General features: G+C 39.6%; 2 protein-coding genes across 4 annotated transcripts in view; one reads left to right on the top strand and one right to left on the bottom strand.

Annotated features, from left to right (window-relative positions):
* Positions 1 to 742: 742 nt before the first annotated feature.
* Positions 743 to 7,782, bottom strand: LOC118215363 (leucine-rich repeat-containing protein 61-like). Of its 2 annotated transcripts, XM_035396066.1 has the most exons (9): positions 7,286 to 7,779; positions 4,714 to 4,809; positions 4,457 to 4,603; positions 4,117 to 4,177; positions 3,758 to 3,843; positions 3,104 to 3,169; positions 2,543 to 2,611; positions 1,939 to 2,064; positions 743 to 1,353 (listed from the first exon to the last, which is right to left on the bottom strand). In XM_035396066.1, the coding sequence occupies exons 1-9, from the start codon at positions 7,314 to 7,316 to the stop codon at positions 1,247 to 1,249; spliced, it is 789 nt and encodes a 262-aa protein (XP_035251957.1). In that variant the 5' UTR covers positions 7,317 to 7,779; the 3' UTR covers positions 743 to 1,246. The 2 variants fall into 2 exon arrangements, with proteins under 2 accessions (XP_035251957.1, XP_035251958.1); XM_035396067.1 differs by lacking the exon at positions 4,457 to 4,603 and having other exon boundaries at positions 7,286 to 7,782.
* Positions 7,783 to 9,093: 1,311 nt separating this feature from the next.
* Positions 9,094 to 23,311, top strand: part of cib2 (calcium and integrin binding family member 2) — a 37,745-nt gene continuing 23,527 nt past the window's right edge. Inside the window, exons 1-2 of one of the 2 annotated variants that reach the window (XM_035395177.1) lie at positions 9,094 to 9,656; positions 16,719 to 16,753. In XM_035395177.1, the coding sequence (XP_035251068.1) occupies positions 9,606 to 9,656; positions 16,719 to 16,753 (86 nt within the window). In that variant the 5' untranslated portion in view covers positions 9,094 to 9,605. Of the gene's footprint in view, positions 9,657 to 15,764; positions 16,500 to 16,718; positions 16,754 to 23,311 lie in introns of those variants that run through there. The other variant, XM_035395179.1, reaches the window with a different exon arrangement.

The raw sequence follows: 23,311 nt of genomic DNA, 5'->3' as shown, positions 1-23,311 counted from the left end.
CCTTGCAGATCTGTTAAGCAGGATCAATGTTGAAGAATGTTCTTATTAAAAGTATAGCTGCTGGCTGCATACCATCTAAGTGGAGCAGCATGTCAGTTTCACTTTTGAGATGGAGAAACCTTTTTTGAGCCTCTGAACACCAAAATGCCTGTGCACATCCCTGCTTCAGGAATTTCTACTGTGTCACAGAATATTTAAAATTTCTATATTCAGAAATTCAGAAATCTGTCCAGACAATCACTGTATTTTCGACTTTTTCCACACATGGGGAATTATCTAGCTTACCTGGCAACCTTACTTGGCAAGAGTTGCTTCCCTCACGCGTGCTAGAGTGATTTCGGCCAATGAACTGATTGCGCCCTGCCTACAGTCTCACTAACTCCACCCAGAGAACTACACCCACAAACTGTGACCGATTTCAGCACTAGTGGATAACGCACTTGCAGCTATCACCTAAAAGGCTGACATCCCCTACTGGTGCGGTGGTGCAGCGTTTGATTTCTCACAGTATGGAGTTCAAAACGTGGATTGGGAAAGACACATGCCAAGTGCTGTTTTCTGGAATCTATTTCCCAAGTTGGTTATATTTGAAGAAGAGAAAAAACAAATTTGAATAAGCAGACGAGTCCCTGCTTACTTCGTAATAAAAAATGGGAAATATCACCCACACTGACTTCAAAATTGGGCATTCCAAATTGACAGAAAATATAATGGGATACAAGGTTGTTTAAAAACATCAATATTTGAGGTCTAATTGAAAACAGTGTTTAATTTAACATTTTACATATTCAGTCAGTATTCAATATGTACAGGTCCAAAACACTTCCTATAACATCTGTATTCTGGGGAAACCATGACATACACCACATTAGTAAAGTATATATCATCAGTAAAATCATCAATGCAGTTAATAAATACTGACAAACTTTACTTCTGTCCATATATTTAAAACAAACAAAAACATTAATGTACAAGACTGATTCCATATCTATATAGCAGCATAACTTTAAAGGAACACAATTAGCAGTTTTCCTGTGCTTTGCGTGCAACGTAACCGTCATTCTGATATTTTTTAAAAAGGGTACCACACACACCATAGCTGCCAGGACTCAGCAGAAACTGGTGAAAGGGCCCTGCTGAAACATGGAAAGCTTGCAGGTATTATTGCACTGATGATGACAAATCCAAATTCAGCATCGTACAAAAAATGGCATAAGCTTGAATGCCTTCTCACAGACCAGTGTTTTCACACAGCATACTGCTTTGGCTGACTGTTGCTGCTCAGGGTCCTCTCAGTCTGGGTGATCACATTAGCAGCTTTGTGGTTCAGGAGTCGGCATTCACTAAGAATATCTGTGGAGTTAAAAAAAAAGTTTACATGGTTAAGATAAAATCCACATAGAAATATTATTTCTGAAATTATGAAAATGTGATTTTATATATATATATATATATATATATATATATATATATATATATATATATATATATATATATATAAATAATATATTATACATATATTACTTAAAATGCATGTTAATGTGAATTTCCTGGACCTTAGTAAAGTATTTGACGTACTCATGTTTATTTTTATTTCACCTTTATTTAACCAGGAAACCCCCATTGAGACCAAATCTCTTTTGCAAGGGGGACCTGACATAAAACACAAAGTTACACAAGACAGTAGACAAACAAGTTAGAAACATCAAATGGGGAATTATTTGAGGAACTCATCTCTATATGCATAACAGAATACTTTGGCATAGCACCAGCGAAGGACAATTTTGGTCAAAAGGCCACCCATCCCTCCCCATCTCTTTGCTCAGCAGTGACCTCTCTTGTTATGCTTGTCATTTTGTTGTGTCAGTTGCATAGTCTTCCATTTGTGGCCACATTCTTCAGAAATATGCCATACATTATATTCCTTTAACATCTTACCATTGAACTGTTTACAGGCTTCTTCAATGATGGCATTGTTTGATCTCTTTATTTCCCAGAAACCATCTTCAACCCATGGCTTGCACTCAGGCAGTTCTTGCATCTGCCCATTTTTTAACGTGCCAGCTGGGGGAGACAGGGAAGGACATAACAATTTTGCATATTAATATTTATTAGAATGTATTAACCAATTTCCTCAACTACCAGCTATCCTTACATCAAGCATGAGAACCACACATCAAACTTTATCAGAACCATTTTAATTAAGACCTAAAAATGTGCAGACCACCTTTTTTCTGAAGAGGACAAAACATATCACAGTTAAGGAATTGGGTTGTGCATCAGGAATTGTCCACTGAGGTGTGATAAAATGGCACATGAACTACTATACCAACAAGTTAGGGTAACTTCTAAGAAATGGTTAAATATGAATTTATGATTTAGATGTGTGCTTCATTCAGCTGTGACCCTGGCTGCAAGACCTTCAGCACTGAGTGGAACAGAGAGGGTCTGCAGCAATTATACAAAAACATACAACTTTCTACCATTAGCAACTCAGGTATCAAGGACAAAGGAGTCATTTTTCAAAGCCATTTCTCCAAACCTTTAATAGTGTCATCAATGTCTTTGCATAGCTGATATAGATCGCTGCCACGTCCTACCACTCTCTCACCTAAGAAGAACAGAGAGAACAGTCAGGTAAATAACAAAGAAGACAAACTAAAATAAATATCCAGATCAGGGCTTCCACAGCCCAGAGGGCTTTCTGTTCTTCATACTGTACAATGAACAATCCCAGCAGTGAGTAGAGTACTTTAATGGGCTTTATTAAAATCATTTAGCTGGAAGCAGATGAGAGGCTCAGTTGGCACAGATACAGTACCTGCAGGACCAGGATAAAGGGAGCCAGAGTTACAGGATTTTATTTCAGAGACTGAAAGCTGAACATCATAGATGAGTGTTTATTGACAGACAATTTCTTCAATATATGCACACTGCCATTGGTATTCCAGGCTGTTACATGCCATTGCTGCATTCAATCTTCATCTAAACTACTTGTATACCTTATATAATCATAGCAATGAAACAATTCAAAGTTCAGTACACTTCTGCTGAGTTCTTAAATCACTTTGTATTAAAATCACAAAGAGTTAAATACACTTACCGTCCACCACCTTCAGGCTTGGCAACATTTCAAGAAGTACATTTCTATATGAAGAGTTTTTGCAAACTAAAAAAGCAAAAAATAAACAAATTACACACATTTCCCAAATCTGACTGAACAATTAATATTGTGGAGGGGTGGTGTGGTTAGGGCGCCATCTGCGGGCAGAGAGGGAGTGGTTTAGCTGGCGTTACAACCCCAGGTGTATGCAATGACAATTAATTGCTAACTCTTTATATGCTCTACCTGCGGTGAGACCGGGGCCTGGAATGAGAGATGCGCGTGGGAGCGACGTCTCAGCTAATCCCCATTCTTATTGTGTGTGGTTTGTTTTGTTTGTGTTTCCGTGTTTTGTGTGAGTGCACAATAAAGCAGTAGTGCGTCTAAGAACAACGGATTGTGTGGTTTGTGGGGAGAAGGACCGGAGAACTTGTTACAATAAGAAATGGCACTCTTACAGACACAATTGCCACAGCATGTGTCACAGATTACATTCATGTGTAATGATTCATAAAATGCCCTAAAATCTTATTTTAAAAATGACAGTAAATAAACAAAATTGTATAAGCAAGATTAATTAAATTCCCTTCAGTGCACAAAATGCCTGAATTGAAATTTTGGCAAGGGAAAACTGTACATGCACAAACCGCTCACTGGGATTTGTGTAGTTATAGGTGTTGTCCTTCAGACGTATGCTTTCGATTTTTCTTAGGGACTGCAGACACTGGAGGTTTTCAATACTGTAGACAAGTCACAGGCAAACAAAATAAATTATACACCTTTTCTGTTACAATGCAGGTAATGAGCAATATTGCATGCTCATAAAAATGGAGGAAATTATATCAATTTATACTAATGCAACTGCTCAGAAAAACAAGTATTATAACGTATTTTTTCCCCAAAACATAATTCAATTATTCTTGTTTTCAGTTTCCTCCCTTTGAATGGATAACAAAAGTCAGTCTTCTAGTGTATTTTAGGGTGTCAGCACTGCTTGAGAAAGTAGACATTACCTGCTAATAAGGTTACCAGCAACATTGAGGCTCTGTAGACTGTCACAATTACAAATGGATTCTGTAAGCAAAAATTTTAAATGCCTATTATTCAAATTCAAATTCTAGTAAAATCAAATAAAATACACATTTCTGAATGCACACTGCATATAAAAAAAGTCAAATAAAACCAAAACACGCGTGCTTATTACAATATTTTTCACTAAATTTTCCTGAACACAAAAATACCATATTAGCCTAATTGCAACCAAAACTATTTAATGACATAGCAAGTATGACACTACAAATGTTGTACAGTTTAGGATCTTTTAACTTTAGATATTTGAGCATTCTTTCTTACCTAAATTTGAAATCCGATTAGAAGACAGATTAAGCACTAGAAGCAATCTGAGAGAGGCCAGAGGAGTTAAATTTGTGATGTTATTCCCTGAAAGGTCCAGTCTCTCCAGGTTTTTGCATTCTCCTACACATCCAAGATCAAATATGCCTGATAAAATATAAAAATATAGAGGAGGACACTGTGTGTTTGAACTTCAGCCAACTGGGCAATGCGAGTTGCACAATAATCTTACATATTAAATTTGATTAAAGACTTACCAAGACTTCTGAGTTTAAGGATCAAGATTGACTCCAACTCAAATTCCCCTGCTGTTGACTTCAACAGTGCAGGTGTAATTTTTGTAAAGTCTGAATCTGCAAGACACAGGAGAGAGGGTGGGTGAGGCTGTGGCAAGTTTCAGTCTGTCCTTTACTCATCAGCATATGAGCATTATGGTGGCAAAACTCAAAAGGATGAAGACAAGACCATGCACTCACACAAGAAAAAGGCACTCGCATGTGTGAGTGTTCTCTCCACACAAATAAAATGTACTCACGTACAGTGTTAACTCATGCATGACTGAAGTCAGTCTGAAGTAAGCAAACTGTGTGCTCTAAAAGTCTTTTTTTCCCCCTGCACTCAAATTTCATTTCATTTTGACAGGTGGGGGGCTGTCTTAACAAAGGACTTTTGTGTCTAACAATTTCATTGGTTACTGCCTGTGTCTGAAACACTGTTGTCACAGCAGGGCGTGGCAGATCCTGTTATTTCACCAATATAGCAGAATTCACCTTTAGTCTCCACTCCAGGTAAGACATCACAATGCAGTCCTCGCATTTTTCTTCCATGACTAGATTAAGGAGCTAAAGGGAAGTTCCTCCCCTCAGCTTCAGGATTATGTACTTCAGCGATTGTTTCCGATTGTTTCCAGTGAAATATAATTGTGCATATCTATCTCCATTGGAGAAATAATTTGATACGCTTTATTTGATCGGATATACCAGCAGACAGACAGATTCAATACGCCATCCCTTAGAGTGCCACAAGATGGTGGCAGAAAGTGGTGACATTCACATTCTGGGATTGACAGCATTGACAGCATTGACAGCAATGTTAAACAATCAAATTGCTTATGAGGGCAGTTGATCAGATCACCACACCTTGCCCTGTCACCACCACCAGTTATGCAATGAAACTTCTGAGCAATGAAATTATGCCAGACCCCTGTTCCATCCTGTCAATGGATTTATAACCCAGTATGGACCGGTATTTAGAGGAGAAACGCAGTGTTTATCCAAACAGGCATACAAGCCAGCCACTATATGCATATACTGGTAATGGGTCAATGTGTGGTCACATTCAAGGCATCAGGCATCATGATCTCTTTTCATAGATTGTTTGGACTAGCCTAATTTTATTTGCATTCAATAATGAGCATACAGCACATCTCTGATTACCAGCCAATCACAACAGAGTACCAGCCAGTCACAACAGAGTTCTGGACACGGTCAGTAACCAATGAGAGATCTTTGGATACAAAACCCCCCGCCCCTAAAAACTAAAAAAGTACAAAAGACAGAGCATACAGAACTGTAGTTTTGCTCGCAAAGACTATGCGTATTTCACTCGCGTGGAGAGAATATTTGTGGGAGTACCTTCACTGTTGTGGAATTTTTGCGACTGCTGCGCGCCTTTTGGTGACATGGAGAGAATTTTGCGCACGAGTGATTTTGTTAACATGCAATGCCTCGTTTTCGTGCTCGCGAGTTTTGTCACTTGATTTTCCACCATAAAAAATGCCACACAGTCTGACTCATAAGTGCAGCAGAACAGTACATTCTGATTCCCCCAAGCCTCTGCACACTCCTCTTATGAATGCTGCAATACATCCAGAGTAAGTATCTAAACAGAAGCCAGTACACTTATAAACACACTATACAAATCTTATGATTTCTACTGTATCCAGGTGCTATGATTCCATTTGGGGCTACTGACATTGATCACTGCAGCTGGGTTGCTATTGTATTTTTCTAACAGCCCTTGATAAAGAGGGAGAATCAAGAAGAGTTCACGTTTCTCAGCTCACGTGTCTCAAAAGCCACCTTTGGAGCACTTAAGTTTCTTTGCTGCGTTGTCAGTCTCACAAACTGTTAACCAGATTAACTTTGTTTTCTGACACTAACTTTAACCGTGCATAGCGTCATGCAGAATCACTTTGCGTAGGTTGGGAAGAGATGATGTTGACGTACAGGGAACCCTAAACACTGTTTGCACACGAGTCGATTCTTGTCACTCATAAACGCATCTTCTAAGTCACTTAATGTATCTAAACCTCATGAATATTGTGCAATGTAATATAGTGTTCTATTCTTAATTCAAAAAGTTATTCAACCCATATGCAGGGGCACGTCCACACTTTGTTGCTGCAATTTGCTCACCTTCGTGCACGTTGTAATTACCTAGCAAGCTGGTCGAACAGTTCATTACACATATAGCCTAGATGTAGCTCTTGCGTTTGTTGAAATGTTTATCAATTTCACTTTCTGTATAACTCCTAAATTTCTTTGAAATCAGCAAAATTTACGATATCAATTCACAACGACCCCATATCAGTTGATGCTTCTCTGCCGAGTTAATCATGGCCACGGCTCACTAGCCGGGTAAGCTAGATAGCTCCCTAACGGTAGCCAGCTAGCAGCACTAATCCAACCATCATCCGATCTTCTGCCCGATAAAGTCTAACGTTAGCTGATCGTCTTTGATTTATGTTGACTAGTCGTTCTGGCATTTTCTGCAACTTGTCGCTGGCTAGCAACAGTTTACTGAAAAATACCTTGCTGCAGTACTTACCTTGGTCTTTCTCTCTTTTCTTGGCAGCCATCCTTTGTTAAATCTCGGCTCTAGACTAGTAATGTTACCGTTTGCTATCAAACTATGCCATCTACTTTAGGTAACGCATTTACTTCCATATGTATCTGAGCCGTCGACAATTTAGCTACCTATCTTGTAACCGTTAAGTCGCTAGCCTACTGTGAAAAAATATTGGCTCGAGTAGCTGCTAACGTGTTAGCCAACTTAGCTAGCAGGTTCTTGAAAGCAAACTCACGTTATGCTTGACACTGCCCGACTAAATTAATTGGACACTGTTTACATTGAAATATGCTTGGTAAACAAAAAGATGTGTATTATAATAAATAAGTTATGCCAAACACAAAAATAACGAAATAATACAGTTTGACAATTTAACAATACTATCTGACATTTTATTAGTACGCCAACAATTCACCCGGAAATCAGTTTCGTTGCATTTCTGCGTAATCGTCGGTTACTAGGATATCGTCAAGGATACTGGTCAATTTCGCGCAAAGCATCGCAGAAGGATTTGCAGCATAGACGGTCGACTCACCACAAAATGTGCTGTTTAATGTATCTAGGATACTAAATTGAAACTATTTGCTGCGTTGGTTACATTGTAAATCGTAAAATTAATTATACTTTGACACATGACAGTGGACGAAATCCATGCGCAAGTTCATTCGGTGTGCTGGTCTCATGTAAGATTAAATTCCAACAGGACATTCGCATACATTTCAATTTTGGAAGAACGTCCTCCGGTATAGGAATGCCATCTCTTCAATGAACTCTCAGGTGTTGTGCTACTTGTGTCCTCTTTCACCACCGCCACCCCAACAAATAGTCACCCCAATACATTGCTCTGTTAATTTATTACTTCCAGGCAGGATTAGATTTATTTCGCCTGTTTGTCCCAAGGTGAATTATTTAATTGATTCAGAAACATATACCTCCAGCTTTACTGTTTTAGGCGATTACAGAGAAAGCCAGTTTCTCCCGAACGCGCTTTTGGCATGAGGCATGGTTACAGTTTTTCTAATGATTAAACCCACAGTTGTCTTCTCCAGTATCAATGCTTATGGCTATTAGATTAAGACATTTGTGCAAATTAATTTAGTCCAATCTGGACAAACATTAGGCTAAAGCTCCAAACAAAACTACAGAGCACATGGCCAGATGCGCCCATTTCATGAATGGCAAGGCAGATCCTTACAGATTACACATGAATATCTGTTAAGCTAGAAAATGCTAATATAGGCTGTGGTCTGGGTGTTTTAGGCTACTTCATTGATATGACATTAATGCGACGCCAAAATCTGAAATCTGACGTCAAATAATGATCAGTAAGCCTGCATTTAATCCATAAATGCGTCAGTAGGCTACAACATTTACTTGTAGTCAGAACTGGCACGTTCGCACAGTTAATGGCAGCTATTACATCCAATGTCGTCCGTTGGAAGGGTGGTGGGCCGAGGTAAACATCTTCCTTGCCGTATTGTTCTAAAAGGACAGAGAAACGTCAGGTCGTGCTCAGTGGAAGTAAACAGAATGCCAGACGGCTTGGACGTTCAAATCTCAAATTTCACTCGCACCCTTGAATATAAGGTAGCATAAAGGTAGCAAAATTGTATACATTCATCATTTGCAGGCCTATAAACAACAATCTGTTAATCAACAGGCTGGTTGTCGAAGAATTAAATGATGCAACTCGAAACAGCAAGCGCATCGATTCTCATTGTCTTTGAGGGTGTTAGGTTAAATATTTCAATGGAAAGAAAATGAAAGGTAGTAGTCGACCATAATCATAGGTGTTCAGATCACAGAATGTTGTGTATTTAGATGAGACAGCTCATCACTGGTAGTAATCTTTGGCTCGGGTAGATTCACTGCAAGCGCCGCCTAGTGGATATCCAGATAGCGCCTGAAGTAGGCTTTCACTCTCAGTGGATAAACGTATCGCAACAGTGGACAGCAGTCAGTGCTGAAACAATTTTCACTGAAAGGACTTCATGAGCTTATAATACCTTGGATGCAACCGAGAGATACTCTGACGATTTTGGAACGGATTTAGTGCCAGGACAGATTGCACATGCAAAGATTTCGTTTTGTCTGATGATTTTTCCAGTTTTTGTTGTGAACGCCTTCTGCACAAACTGTTCCGGGCTCTAAGTCACCAAGTGGTGGAATTCAATGAGGGGTTGTAATTTTCTCCAGTCCGACCACGCCGTGTACACATGCCCTAAATGCCTACAATAGAAAAAACGTCTCGAACTTCCAATGTGATGCATCTGCATAAGAGAAAAATTACTCGATTAAGATGGGTAATAAGCAAACGATATTTACTGATGAACAGCTAGACGCCTATCAGGTAAGTACTGCTTAAATGGTTACATTTTAAGATTGCATTTTCCAAATATTTACCTCATTGGCTTTCGATGCTGTTAAATATCGGTGCCCTTTTCATTGAATCTTGTTATTTTGCAATACTATAGAATCATATGGATTGCCCGTTTGGACGTCCGACGGACAGAAATTATCAAGAAATTTTACATTATGGCTGAGGGCTGTTATTAATCCAGTTAAATTTATTGTTTTACTCGACTGAAATAAATCGTTATGTGACGCGGAAACACGGATCCAATTGGATTCATCATGTTTGTCAAGTGGGCTTTCATGATCAACCAAGAACTCTCCAAGCATATTTATTTAGTGTTACACGCGCTTCTGAATTATACCCTTATTACAACATATTTGCAGGATTTACTGACGGCGTTACAGTTTTGTTTCGGTGATTATGCATTTCGAAATATGATCACTTGTCAAGATTTGAGGTTTTTTGTCGTCAGGAATTAGAGGCAGGAGATAGGGTATACAAATGTAACGCTTCACAATTTTTAAAGTATCAAAATCATGTTCGATACGTTAGTGCAACACATAGACTCACGTTTGCAAAAATAAATGGTTATTTTTTTTAAATTCAAAAAGTGTATACAATATGGAAGGAGGCCATTTTCACTTACAGTGCTAAAAACATCATTACGTTCAGGTGAACTTTGAATGTCATCTTCGCTTTAGGCGATTTGGAAGAATCAGTTTTAACCTCCGTTATCCAGTTACAGTTTGGCTGTATTATTTGTTAAATAAAAACCATATAATTTATTGAATACAATAAGACTAAAAGGCAAAGAAAAACTACCAGTTTTCTCTTACAGTACATGAACTGTATTTTACATCCAATTGCTTTTGATTTCTAGTGATATAGGAATGTCTAAGATTCCAGTCCATAATATTGACCTTCCAAATATATGTAATGATCTACTATGAGCTGCAATTTGTCACCATTTGTAAGTAGGCCTCGTTTTATCCAAAAACCAAGTGAAATGAAATATTTTCTATGGGTCACCCATGAAACCCAATTATGATTGTGTGCTCTCTTCTCTACCATTCACATATGATTTTCTGATAGGGTGGTGGTCCTGCTTCTACTAGTCTTTGGCTTACTGCATGAGTCACCGTTTAATTTGTTTGTATGATGCTGTCCAGATCAATAGGGCCTGGCTACACATCTCTTTAATTCTTCCTGTTTCCTGTCAAAGATAGCAAAATAAAAAAATAACACAGAGTGGGTGTTATTCCTGGTGGGCCTTTTCTGATAGATGTGGTCTGAGACATTATTGGATGACTGAGAGAGTTGGATGAATAGCCTGACAGCTGGAAAGGACAATCTTCCTTTGGCCTTCTGCATGGAAATAGCATCTGTTGTTTCTATTGGCTGGGGTATGTAAGGTACCTGTAGCCACAAGATTAAGGTATTTCTGCTTGATTTCTCAGTTGCACTAAACATCTGCAGCTCTAAGAATTGCAGCACTTTTTTGTTTGAGTGCTACACTGTGTGTGTGTGTGTGTGTGTGAGAGAGAGAGAGAGAGAGAGAGAGAGAGGTAAACTGAGACAGAGATTGAGAGAGATTAAATGCAAAGGAAAATGTGCACATGCTGACTTATTAAAGTTGCAAGCATAGTGTGCCCTGACTGACAACAATGAACAGGTTTGTTACATACAGCACAATTTGCAGGTTTTACCAGAAGGTAAAACTGTTATTTTGTTATTTTATGTTAAAAACGGTAAAACTGTTTAATATAAAGTAAAACCTATTGTACTCATATGTACTTTGTTAGAGTTGAATTAACACTGGACATTCGACTGTGTAGCAAGCTATTTTTCCCTCTGCAATATGTATTTAAGCAAAAAGATTCCATTTTAACATTTGTGTTAATTTGATATTGACTTTGCCATTTTCTGTTTAGTTTTTTAATTGTAATGTATGATATTGGCCCTTTCATTTAATTTGGCTAAAATGCCAAAGACAATTTTCCATCATAATTGATTGGTCAACAAAATCTTTTTGAATTTCAATGTGGACCTACAGATTTTTCCTCATAAAACTGCAAAACTACATTACATACTGTAATGTGTAAATGACTTTGCTGAAAGGTATCATGTAGCACCAGATGGCAATGGTAGTTTGAGCTCTGTTGTTAGGACATTCATTAGGAAATTATCAACATTCAGATTGTCTGCCCTCAAATGGAAAGGTTGCACTTTTCCAGCTGAGTGAGAAGCATGTATTCTTCTCAGCATATAGGAAACCTTATCAGTTTGCATGACCTAAATTGACTTTAGGATCATTTTACCTCTATTAGCATAAACCTCACCACCTACAGCAGTGTCTGATGTGGCAGAGGCAGAGTGTCTCAGTGATTTCTGTTTAACTGAAGGTATCTCAAACCCACATGCAGATGGATTTCTTGTACTATTTTGTGCAGCACTCAGCACAATCATGGCATACATGAATACAGGTAATATCTGTTAGTGTTTTCTGTTAACTGGAAGGCTGGTTATGATTGATGTCATGCTGGTGGTCTCAGGGATGTTAACTGCCTTAAGTGTGGAGAGAGCCTCTCTCTCATTCTCTTTAACAGCTCTCACTCCACTTACACACTGATGAGGAGCTGTCTTCGTCAGCACAGGCTTTTACAGGCATTTGGAGAAACTTAATAATTTACGCTAAGCAGGTCTGATAGCATGTCTTGAAACGTTACCCTCTTTAGATGAAATGACCAGAGGTTCTTTGTTTACCTGGGGCAGTCTTATGTTGTTTTAGATTAGGGATGTGCATTTTGAATAATTAAAGACAAAGAACATTCAGTGACTCGCAAGATCAATTAACCCAGCCATGCTTTTTACCTCTGTAAACACTGAGTAAATGTCAATTTCTTTCGGTGTCAGTGGCCCGATGCAGTGTTGCAGGGATCTGCATTCACTCTCACTTTCAGGCTGGAATATTAATGCTACCATTGACTTGTTTTAGTCAGGTTTCTGAATGGTTCTTTCATTAATATTGCAGAAATCTGCAATTTTCATCCTTTTTTAGAGGCAATGCTGGTCAAAATAATGCATGGTCTTGAGTGAGTTATATTCAATATTCAGTCTCATTGCAGTTTCATCTTTGACTGCAGTACAATACTACACAGCCAGCTCGTGGTCAATGTAACCCCAAAATGATGGCTAATTGTTGATGGCACCATTCCAAAATGCTGTAAAATTGCACTTTTTAGTAAATCACAACAGAAGTTAAAATTGCTCAATGCGCATTTGAATGACATAAAATGTTAAGTGAAAGCAGACTAATAATATTGACAGTTTGCAATGAGACATGCTTTATATTTGTCTACAGATGACAGTGAAAGTGTAATATCCATCATGATAATGGCAATTAACAAACCATTTGTTTTTGTACTTGATGGTGCATTTTACTGAAAAGTGTTCAGACTAAAGAACTTAAGAACTCTCAGAAAATCTGCGCAACAGGTCAGTGTCACAGTTCGACACATGATATTTTTGAGGTACCTGCTTTTTGATAGCTTGAGATATATACCATAAGCAGACACGTAATTTGCTCAGTAACAAAAACACTAGAGAAATAATGTACAGAACATGATAGTGGAGTGGATTTTCATATGCATTACACACATCTTCGCTTTAAACCTGAGGCACTGCCTAAACAACATTGTTGAAATGAGCTCATTTAACGTAAGAGACAGTGTGGCCTGCAGCCATCCATGGCTATAGCTTTACTGCACACATATCCTTGTGGCAGAGATCCCACAGACTACACATATATGGGATAGAAAACTGCCAGTCCCTGGCATACCTGGATAGTGAACAGAATCCCATTTGTGAATTGCACATTATGAATGCTCCCTAATCAAAGCCAGACCTGGGCCGGGCTAGTGGAGCGTGAACATTTTGGCCCGCAGCAAGGTTTTACTGCACAGCCATGGCGCTTAAAGCATGAATGAACTGTGGAAGGGAGTCAGTGGTTTGTGCACAATGCTTGGTTGTCACTTGCATGTGATCAAATACAGTGAAGATGTGGGGCGAGGAAACAGCTTTATTCACTGTATCAGTGTGAATGTAAAATATACAACCAGCACTGCATCACACAGCAGATGCCTTTGGTCATTGCTATATGGCATATTTTCCTGAAGACACACATTGCAAAATTCAAGTTGCCTGAGTTACTTGGACAGTTGTTGAGAATTTTTTCCTGAGACAGCAGTCTTAGAATTTTTCATTAATGTGTATTGCCCATCAGAGGCTATAGCACATAAATCTAAGCATGGAAAAAAACAAGGATGTGCATTCTCAGACAGTCATCCGTCATCTCCTGTCACTCGGCTCTGTATTAAACTTGTTTCCTTGACAAGTTTGGCACTTTGGATATTTTTCAAAATATGAGTTACTGAAACTTCACAAAGGAAGCATGCCTCACATTTTTTCCTTCGCGGGGTGGTAATTTAAAGGATGAAATGCACTTTGTTGAACAATAAGTCTTAGCTGAGATCCCTGTGCTGGCAGGTTCTCACCCATTCACTCGCTCACTCACTTCCTCACACACACTCACAAGCATGTCCAAATATTTCAGCAATGAAACGCAGCAATTTACAGGGCATAATAGCCAATGACCATAAATTCTAAAGCAAGGTCACATCTGTAAGTCACTGTAGATATGGGCATCTGACAAATGGGTGAATAGTAATGCCAATTATGTGGTATGCTTGGACATTTCTCTGTCACCTTGTACCAGAGAAGGCAGTATACATCAGGAATGGTGGAGGCAGTTTGGGGGCTTCTGCTTGGCAGGATGGGCTTTGCATTTACCCCTGGGGAGCAGTGTGCACCCCTCACCTCACCTCAGTTCTGTGGATGTGGCCCCGGCTGACCTCCCCTGCCCCCCGCCTTCTCCCCTTTCCTGTAGCAAGTGGCAGGCGGAGACACCAGAGCATGCCTTCATCTTCACTCCACAGAAATCCGAACTCGGGGTGACACTGCGGTGACCAGTGCGACTCAGTCCACTGCAGTAAAAGTATCTTGTGAATCTGCCAGGAAGAGGAAGGACCAGCTATTTGCTGAACTGATTTTATTTTTGGTTACCAGCTTTACCCCCAATGTGGAATGTCTAATTGTATTTGTGGGTTCGTCTAATCGCAGCAACAGCCTCTGTCAATTTGGGAGAGTAATGCATTTACTGCACCTGAAGAGTATTCTTCATGCGCAGCTCATGTAGAAGGACTCATGTAGACATCCAGTTAGCCAGTCACTGGTGTTCACTGAGACAAGAGCAATCCCATTAACTGATACCTTCTCTTCCAGGGTGATACCAGGGCTTGCGGTGTATCTGCACCTGTGCTACAGGAACACTTTGTCTGAGCGGAATAATTCACCTGGCTGCCCCTGCCAGATATTAATTTTGAAAATTCTGCTTGCCATTGCTGAAACTGAAGATGTGCTGCTTTGCTCACCTATTATGACTATTTATGCAGGGGTCAGGTCAGAATCAGAACTTCCTCTCCAGCAGCAGTGGGACCTTCCAGAAATACAAGATCCAGCCCAGACTCCTGTTTAACTATCTGCGGAAGCACAGTTACTGGATGGGTTCATATCACTCAGATTGGCCTGGTGGCTAGTATGTGTGTGTGTGGGCGTGTAGTGACTGGATGATTTACAGTGTTCCCCAGACTGGCTGTGATGACAGAAGGTACATCATCTGCCTGATCTGATACACTAAGGGATGGTCAGATGACTTATAAAAGATCTATACAATAAATCAACCTTCATTCAATATAGCTCCCATATGAATAACATTCCTTTGACAGTGCTTTGTACTACACAATCAAATAAAAACATTTTTAAGCCAATAGACCAACAAGGCCAAGGCCAAAGTAATAGAAATAAAACAGTTGTCAACTGATGCAAACATGATGATTTGAAGAGAACATTTGAATAAATAATTGATGAATCCAAAATGGAAGCAAAAATGACATGAGTCTATGGGAATACCATTTTCCCAAACCACATATGATTAGGAATGAGTCTGAGTGCCAGGTCCAACCACATAAAAAATGGCTGAATTGAACAAATGGCTCTTAGTTTAGAAGGAAACAAAAGTTTTTGTACTTTTTTTCCTTTTAAATAATTAAATCACTTCTCCATTCAACAGAAAATGTCGAAAGGAACTGCAGATGAGAGAAGGGTAAAAATTTAGACAAGATGTGCTGTATAGACAGTACCATGGCTAAGTGACCCAACAAAGGTATGCTTAAAAATAACAATGAAAAGAGTTAGGCTTTCCAGTACACATACTACTACTCATCCATTGGTTTGACAACTAAAGCAAAGAAAATCTAAAATGAAAGTCCTTAAGGACTAGTAGAGTTGCTTGCTAAAAGCAGCTGCTGATATGGGGAGCTTAGCATGAGATGGTAGGATCAGTAATGAATATAGACATTCAGTTTCCTGCCGCTTTTAATCTGAACAGGAAGGGTGTCGTGACACCCTGATTGGACAAAAGAACAATACTGCTCTCAATGACTAATTCACTAATTAACATTGTCTCCAAGACACAGATCAAACAGCTGGTCTGCACAGCCCTACAATCAACTACTGAGTCAAAGGGATCTCGGACTGACTGAGCATGAATTTGAGAAGTAACATTGAACTTAGCAAAAATGAAATTATATGCACTGAATGAGACTAACTGGCAAACTCCATAGGATACGGGTGACTGCTACAGATGAACTCACATGGTGGCCTGTTCTTGGGCCTAGCTCAAGGCCTCATCCACACCCTTCATCTCTCTCAGCCATTTAAGTAATCCAAGTAAAGCTTCCTTTCTTACAAAACATTTTACTTAACATCTAGCAACTGGCAAACTCCCAGTATTGTGTATTGTATGGAAGCAGAAAAGCTAACTTACAGTTAAATTTGTGATTCAGTGTACACTGCAGGATTATTGAATGGATATCTACTGTCCTGAGTAGCTCTAACCAGCAAGCTGCAGTCAAATATGCTTGTTTTCTTTTTTTGCAGGACTGCACTTTCTTCACGCGGAAAGAGATACTTCGGTGAGTCCTGCTTCTCTTTCTCCAGTGTGCGTGTTGCTGCAGCTCTTGAAATGAAAAAAGAAAAATCTAAAAAGTGTCTCCTGCGTCCATGTTTTTCAAAAGAAAAAAGGAAAGGGAAAAATGCACTTTAATTTCAGATGGTAGATCTTTGTTGTTTGAGTTGTCTTTTTTGTCCTTGGAACCACATGGTATCATATTTCTCATTTCTCATCATTTGCCTTTCATTATTTTTGTGAGGAATTTACTATCATTTTGTTAGCGGTTGATGCAAACTTTACGTCACTTGCAGTGTGATAAAGCCATAAAACATCTCGATGTTGTGAATTCTGCTGCTTAGTTTGCTTTTCTGTCTCAATAATTTATGTCCTGTTGCATGTATATGAAAACTTTAAATGACCAGTCGTTGTCAAGAAAAGGAGGGAAAACATGGCAGAATGTGCAATTATTTCATATGGAGTTGATATGACTCAAACAAGGATAAAATGTGCTCTTTTAAAGTCTATTACACAGTGAAAAATATTTTATTTATACTAAGAATATTTCTGTATACAGTAGTTGTATCACAAGTTTTATTTTCTGGTGAAAGTAATAATTTTGTTTGTAATAACTTATCTGATGTTATTGATCTGTGTGCATAATCTGTGTTATTTCGACTTTTAGTGCAGCATAAATGATTTATTCAGTTCTGTTGTCTGTCATGTCTGGCTTGTTTCTAAATCTTCATTCATCTACACAAAGTAGAACCTTTGGAGGCCTCCTGTCTTAGAGAGACAGCCACAGTTAAAATGATTTAATCCATTTAAGGGCACACATACTTCTGGGCAACGTCTTGGCAAGTTTTTTCAAATCCAGTGAGACAGTGCAGGGTTTCACCGTCTTGCTACTGGATTCTTGGCGCGAAATAGAACGCAGTCTCAGTTATTGAGAGCAGGAGTACTGTATCTCTTATAGAGATCTGCATAGTTGCCTTGTCTGTGTGGATGCAGCAAAGGAAATGAATGCATCTGTGAAGTCATATTTTTCCCCATCGGTGAATTAGATGCGAGGGACGTAATCATGAGCTGGGTGATTATTGCAGCCTCTCCCGCAGCATCTTCAGCATTAATGAGATGTATCCATCTGCAGGGATAAGATCAGACACACTGTCATTTCCATCAGTGTAACACCTCCATGCCCCTCTACTGTTCACTGACTATTATCAGGATGCTTTTATCTTGCACCCCTCTCCAGAGGACTGTTAAACCGATGCAGCTGATGCAGATGTCTGATTAACCAGTAGGCCACTGCTGAGCAATAAGGGGAGGGAGGCCCTATCAACTGAAGCCCTCCGTCTCACTGGCACCATGGCCAATTATGCATTGCTCCACATGGCTCCTGGTCACGTTTGACACAGGAACAGCCAAGATTCATTTTCAGGCAGTGGGCACATCACTGCATTAAGCATAAGATCCTTATCTAGATACTCTACTCCAGAGGCCCAGCTCCTCTTCAATTTGAAGATGTTTGAATAAATGTTTGTAAAAGTAGCAAGATGTTTAGGCCATGGTCCTCACCACGGGCAGTTCAAAACTCTTACCGGGAGCTGTTCAAAGCTCTGTTTGAGGAACAGCCACCGTTGCATTGAGAAATCGAGCAATTCAGAAAGGGCTGCAGGCTTATACAGAAGTGAGATGGTAAGCTGTATGCAGTAAGTCGCTCGGGACTTGGGTGTTGACCTGATGTACTGGGGAGGGGGGGGGCATGCGCTCCCCCAGCAGTGCTCTAGTCATGCTTGGGTTCACCGCCGCCACGGTCTGCTCGCCACCCCGCTGCTCTTTGCACTAATAACGTCTCTGCAGACAGTATATCTCCCGCCTCTTGCTCCCGCTGCTCTTGTTTCACTTTCCTAGCAATCCAATTCCCTGCGTGGGTACTCTAGCTCTCTCTCGGACAGACTTATAGTAAGCAGTTGTTCCGAATGCAATTAACAACCTTCACGCTCCTGTTGTCCCATTTACATTTGTTTTCTTGGATATATTGGTCTTGGCCAGATCAACCCTGCACTTACTTACAAATGCTTAACATGAGACCTTTCTTGTTAACAGATAATTTTGTGATCTGTTGTTGTTGTAGACCTGGGGTGGGTGAATTTTTTTATTGCTGTTGGTCGAGAGGAATGTTGCCATTACTGTCCCTTTGTGTCGGGAAGTGCAAGATTAGAACAAATATTCTGTTTGTCAAATGTCTGGAATCCCCACAATAACATACTGCTGCCGCTTCTGATCTCTCAGCCCAGTACAACCGTGGAAGCCTCCATTGGCCTGTCAGAAAACATTTCACAGTCTCACCACCACTGCTACACTATAGTTGCTTACACTTGTGGTGACAGGAAGGGTGACAGGAGCTCCCTCTGCTTATAACACAGCAAATGGTGTAACCAGCCCCTGGGTGGTCTTGTGTTGCGCTACATATATTCTACTTCAAGCTATTGTTACAAGCTCATGCTTTAGTCATGCCAGCAGCCAACTGATAGTCTGCAGAGACAGGATGTTGTTTGCTTTACCCCTCCAGCTGTTGGGTGACTTAAATTTGAACATCTCCCCACTATATTATTTCTTCGTGTATCAGGCACCCACAGGTTAACAGCTGTCTTGAGGGAGAGAACTCCTGTTTAGTGCTTTTTCTTTCCTGTAGTATTGTGTGGCCTGTAGGGTGTAGTGGTAAGTGGTTTGAAAAAGTGCAGATGCTTCAGTTGCAGTGCTCCTACACTGTTCCTTGTTTTCTCCCGTTGTGGGGAGAAAAATAAAAAGGTAGAAAAATAAAGAAAACAGTTAAAAAATAACCTTTTTGCGTACTGGCACTCCGAGAGCAGCTGCCCTCTGTCAGCTGTATCGTGCTCCTGAAGACCGTGCATTCCCATTAATGAATATTGATCTTTAATGTCCTCTCCATGATGCACAAGGAAAATACAGTGTAAAGTACACTGAGATTGCTGATAATTGCAACCTCCAGCCCCTACCCCCACCCCCCTTCCCCATGATCGTTAGAATCTTGCTAATCATCGCAGTACATTTCCTATTGCTTTGGGGATTTATTGAATTGATCCTCCCATCCATCACGCTGCCGATCTATTGGTGGTGGTTCATGCATTGTGCAGGGAATATGCTGTGGATCCAAAGCCAGAAGATGTGCATCTGGAGGAGGGGAAGTGGATCTGTGTGGGTGTGGGTGTGTGTGTGTGTCAGGTGGGAGGGGCAGGGGGGTATAGAAAGATTAGATCCCAGGTTGACACAATTTATGGCACTCTTCCCTCTGTGGGAATGCGATTCCTTTTTTTTTCATTCCAGTGGCTCCATCAAAATCTCCCCTTCTACTAAAGCCAGCCGATAGCAAGCAGTAAAGCGTGTAATTGGCTAAACAGCCCTGGGTATGACATGGCTTCTGTTACAGACCTGTAACTGTTCCCTGGAAATGTTTAAGACCCCACTGCTGCTCCTTAAACCACCCCGATCCCTCTTTGTGAATGAAAGGTGCAGTGTCTTAATCCAGGGCTGCACCATTACATTTCTCAGCATATACCTTTGTCCAGTTTTATATGAGTGTTCATTTCATGTGGCATCCACCTATGCGGGTTCAGTTTCTTTTTTCAGGAACAATGGCAATGCTGTCATTCACCCCCTTTCCAGAGCTCAACTGTATAGGAGGGGTACAGTTGCATAAATATCCAACCCCTCCACTGCCCTAGCTTGAGCCCATACCCACCCACACCCCTCAGTTCCTACAGGTACATGTATGTTAATCAGGCTTCTGATATAGGACCACCTTTATTACTAATAGGTCCATTTCACTGACACTGTGAATCAGTATTAGTTGTTAATTTGTTATAATTTTCTGATATTTTTCAAGAGTCAGCACCTGGGCCATACAAAGGCAAGCTGGTTATGGCTTGCACAGAGAGCAAAGATATGCAGCATGAAAAATTTGACTGACTGCACAACTCGGTCTCTTACAGTGTTGGCGATAACACGCATTGGTTCTGCATATGAGTGCAGGTGCAATACTTTGATCTATTGCTTTGTATGATTAAAATATGCTCTGATAGATGTTTTAATTCATCAGCTGTATGAGTTTGATGATGATCAGAATTACTTTTGGAATGTATTTCATTATTGCTGTGGGGTGTTGCCAGTGGTTAAAAACACTGCTATGCATTTATACTGGGCTTGTTGTTTAATTAAGATGAAGTAGGCCTATCCTTTAATGTTGTTTTGCTGTCTCTGTGAAGATGGCTCTTAAATCTATTGAGTATACAGTTGCAATTTTAAAGAACCACATGCAGAGAATCAAGCTATAAAAGACAGTGCTCTCTATAATTATTGGCACCCAAAATGAAAATGCTGGATAAAATTCACTTTATTGTTTAACAAATATTTTCTGTGGTCAGAAATTTGAGAATTATATGATCATATTGTGACGTCATTGCTCAGAGAAATTTTTTTTCTTAAGGCAGAATAATTTTTTATGGAAAAGATGTATGTCGCTATTATTAGCACTTCTCCCGTAGTGTTTTGTGAGGTGGGAGAACACATAGCGAGGGATTTTAGACCCTTCCTGCATGCAGAATGTCTCCAGAGAGTTCTTGGCTTTCACTTGTGAATACTCCTCTTCAGTTGAACTCACAGGTTTTTAAAGGGTTTAGGTGAGGTGACTGGGATGGTCGTTGCAAAAGCTTGATTCTATGTCTATTTACTCTTTATTGTGGATTTGAAGGAATGCTTTGGATTATTGCCCAGCTGGAAGATCCATGAACCAGCTTTATCCTCCTGGCAGAGACAGCCAAACTTGACATGATGTCTATGTATCCTAATAAGTTTCCTAGGGACTTTGGATGCTAAACAGACCTGTAGCATCACATGTCCACCACCATATATTCCTCTTGTTATCCCAAACTCACCTTTGTTGTTTGTGGCCAAAAAGCTCTATTTCTGTCTCATCTGACCATAGGATCTGGTTCCAGTCAAATTTCCAATGGCTTTGAAGTTCAGGTTTATATAGCACATTTCATACACAAGGAATTCCAATGTACTTTATACAAAATGCACATTTGCATATATACATATATAAAATAAAGAAAAAAGAAAAGTTAAAAAGATGCATAAAATATGCATAGGAAAGCAAACACATTTGCATATATACATTTATAAAATAAAGAGAAAAAGAAAAGGGAAAAATACATAAAATATATATGAAATTAGTCAAAGGCCACGGAAAAGAGGAAATATTTGAGCCCACTCTTACAAACGGGATGAGTTGGAGCCAGTCTAAAGTAGTCCAGAATGTGGGTGCATAATAACCGAAAGCAGCTTCACCAGGTCTAGATTTTACCCTGGGAATGACTAAAATGCCTGTGCCAGATGACCTCGGGGACCTGGTTGGTTCAAAACCCACAAGCAGGTTAGAAATATACAGGCAGGCTATTCAGTGCTTTATAAGCAAGAAGTAAAATCTTTGAATCAATTCTTGAGGCTACAGGAAGCGAGTGCAGTGATCTTCGGACAGGTGTAATGTGATCTATTTTCCCAGTCCCAGACAGAATTCTGGCTGCAGCATTCAGAATGAGCTGGAGTCATCACAGCTTTTTTGGGAAGAGGTGAGAAGAGGCTGTTGCGGTAGTCCGATCTACTGGTAATGAAAGCATGCACCAGTTTCATCAAGTCTGTTTTAATACAACACCTTTTATTTTTTGATACATTTTTAAGGTGATAAAAAACCTATCTTGTGATTAAGGTGATAAAAACTATCTGGCATTTCTTTTTCTTACATTTGTAGCTTGATGAGAGTAGAGGCTTTAAATGGGCAAGCATTCCAAGTAACTTGTTGGCATGGAGGTGGTGTCTGACCCCTGGATGCAACCAACTTTTCAACAGTGATCTTTGGAGATTTAAAAAAAAAAAAACTTTTTAGCTCTTAACTTTTCCCTTGTCACTGTGTTCATGCTAAATTTACTTGCGTCCTCTTCCAGGCTAGTTCATCACAGCTCCAGTTGTTTTAAACTTCTTAATTATTTCCCTAATAGTGGAGAATTTCAGGCATTTTGTGTTTTTATAGTCATTTCCTGATTTATGAAGGCCAATAAAATTTTGTTTCATTTCATTTGTGTGTTCTCTGACCTTCCCCATGTTGATGGATAACAGAAGGAGTTGTATGTTACCTCATATTTATACCCCACTGAAAAAGGGAGTCAAGTATGACCATTTAAGAGTTCCAAAAGAAAAAACAAAGCTGACTATGAATTTATAAAAATAAAATAAAGATATAAATGGCAACATACTTCTATTAGAATTTCTTGGTGTGCCAATAATTGTAATACATTTTTTTTTTTTTGATAAAGAATTTTTTTCTGTGAAAAATCTTTCCTCAAATGAAGGTTAGATTTTTCTCATTGACTGTGACATTTGCTCATTTTCACCAAGGCTGCCAACAATTCCGGAGGGCACTGTATTTTTTAAAATCTCAGGCTGGCATTTTCATTTGGATTTCTGCTGCAAGTTAATGTAATGCACATGGTGTTGTGATGAA

Source organism: Anguilla anguilla, chromosome 16 (assembly GCF_013347855.1).
Source record: "Anguilla anguilla isolate fAngAng1 chromosome 16, fAngAng1.pri, whole genome shotgun sequence".
Lineage (NCBI taxonomy): Eukaryota > Metazoa > Chordata > Actinopteri > Anguilliformes > Anguillidae > Anguilla > Anguilla anguilla.
Note: the sequence above shows the minus strand (reverse complement) of the source record. Positions and strands in the feature narration are given on the sequence as shown.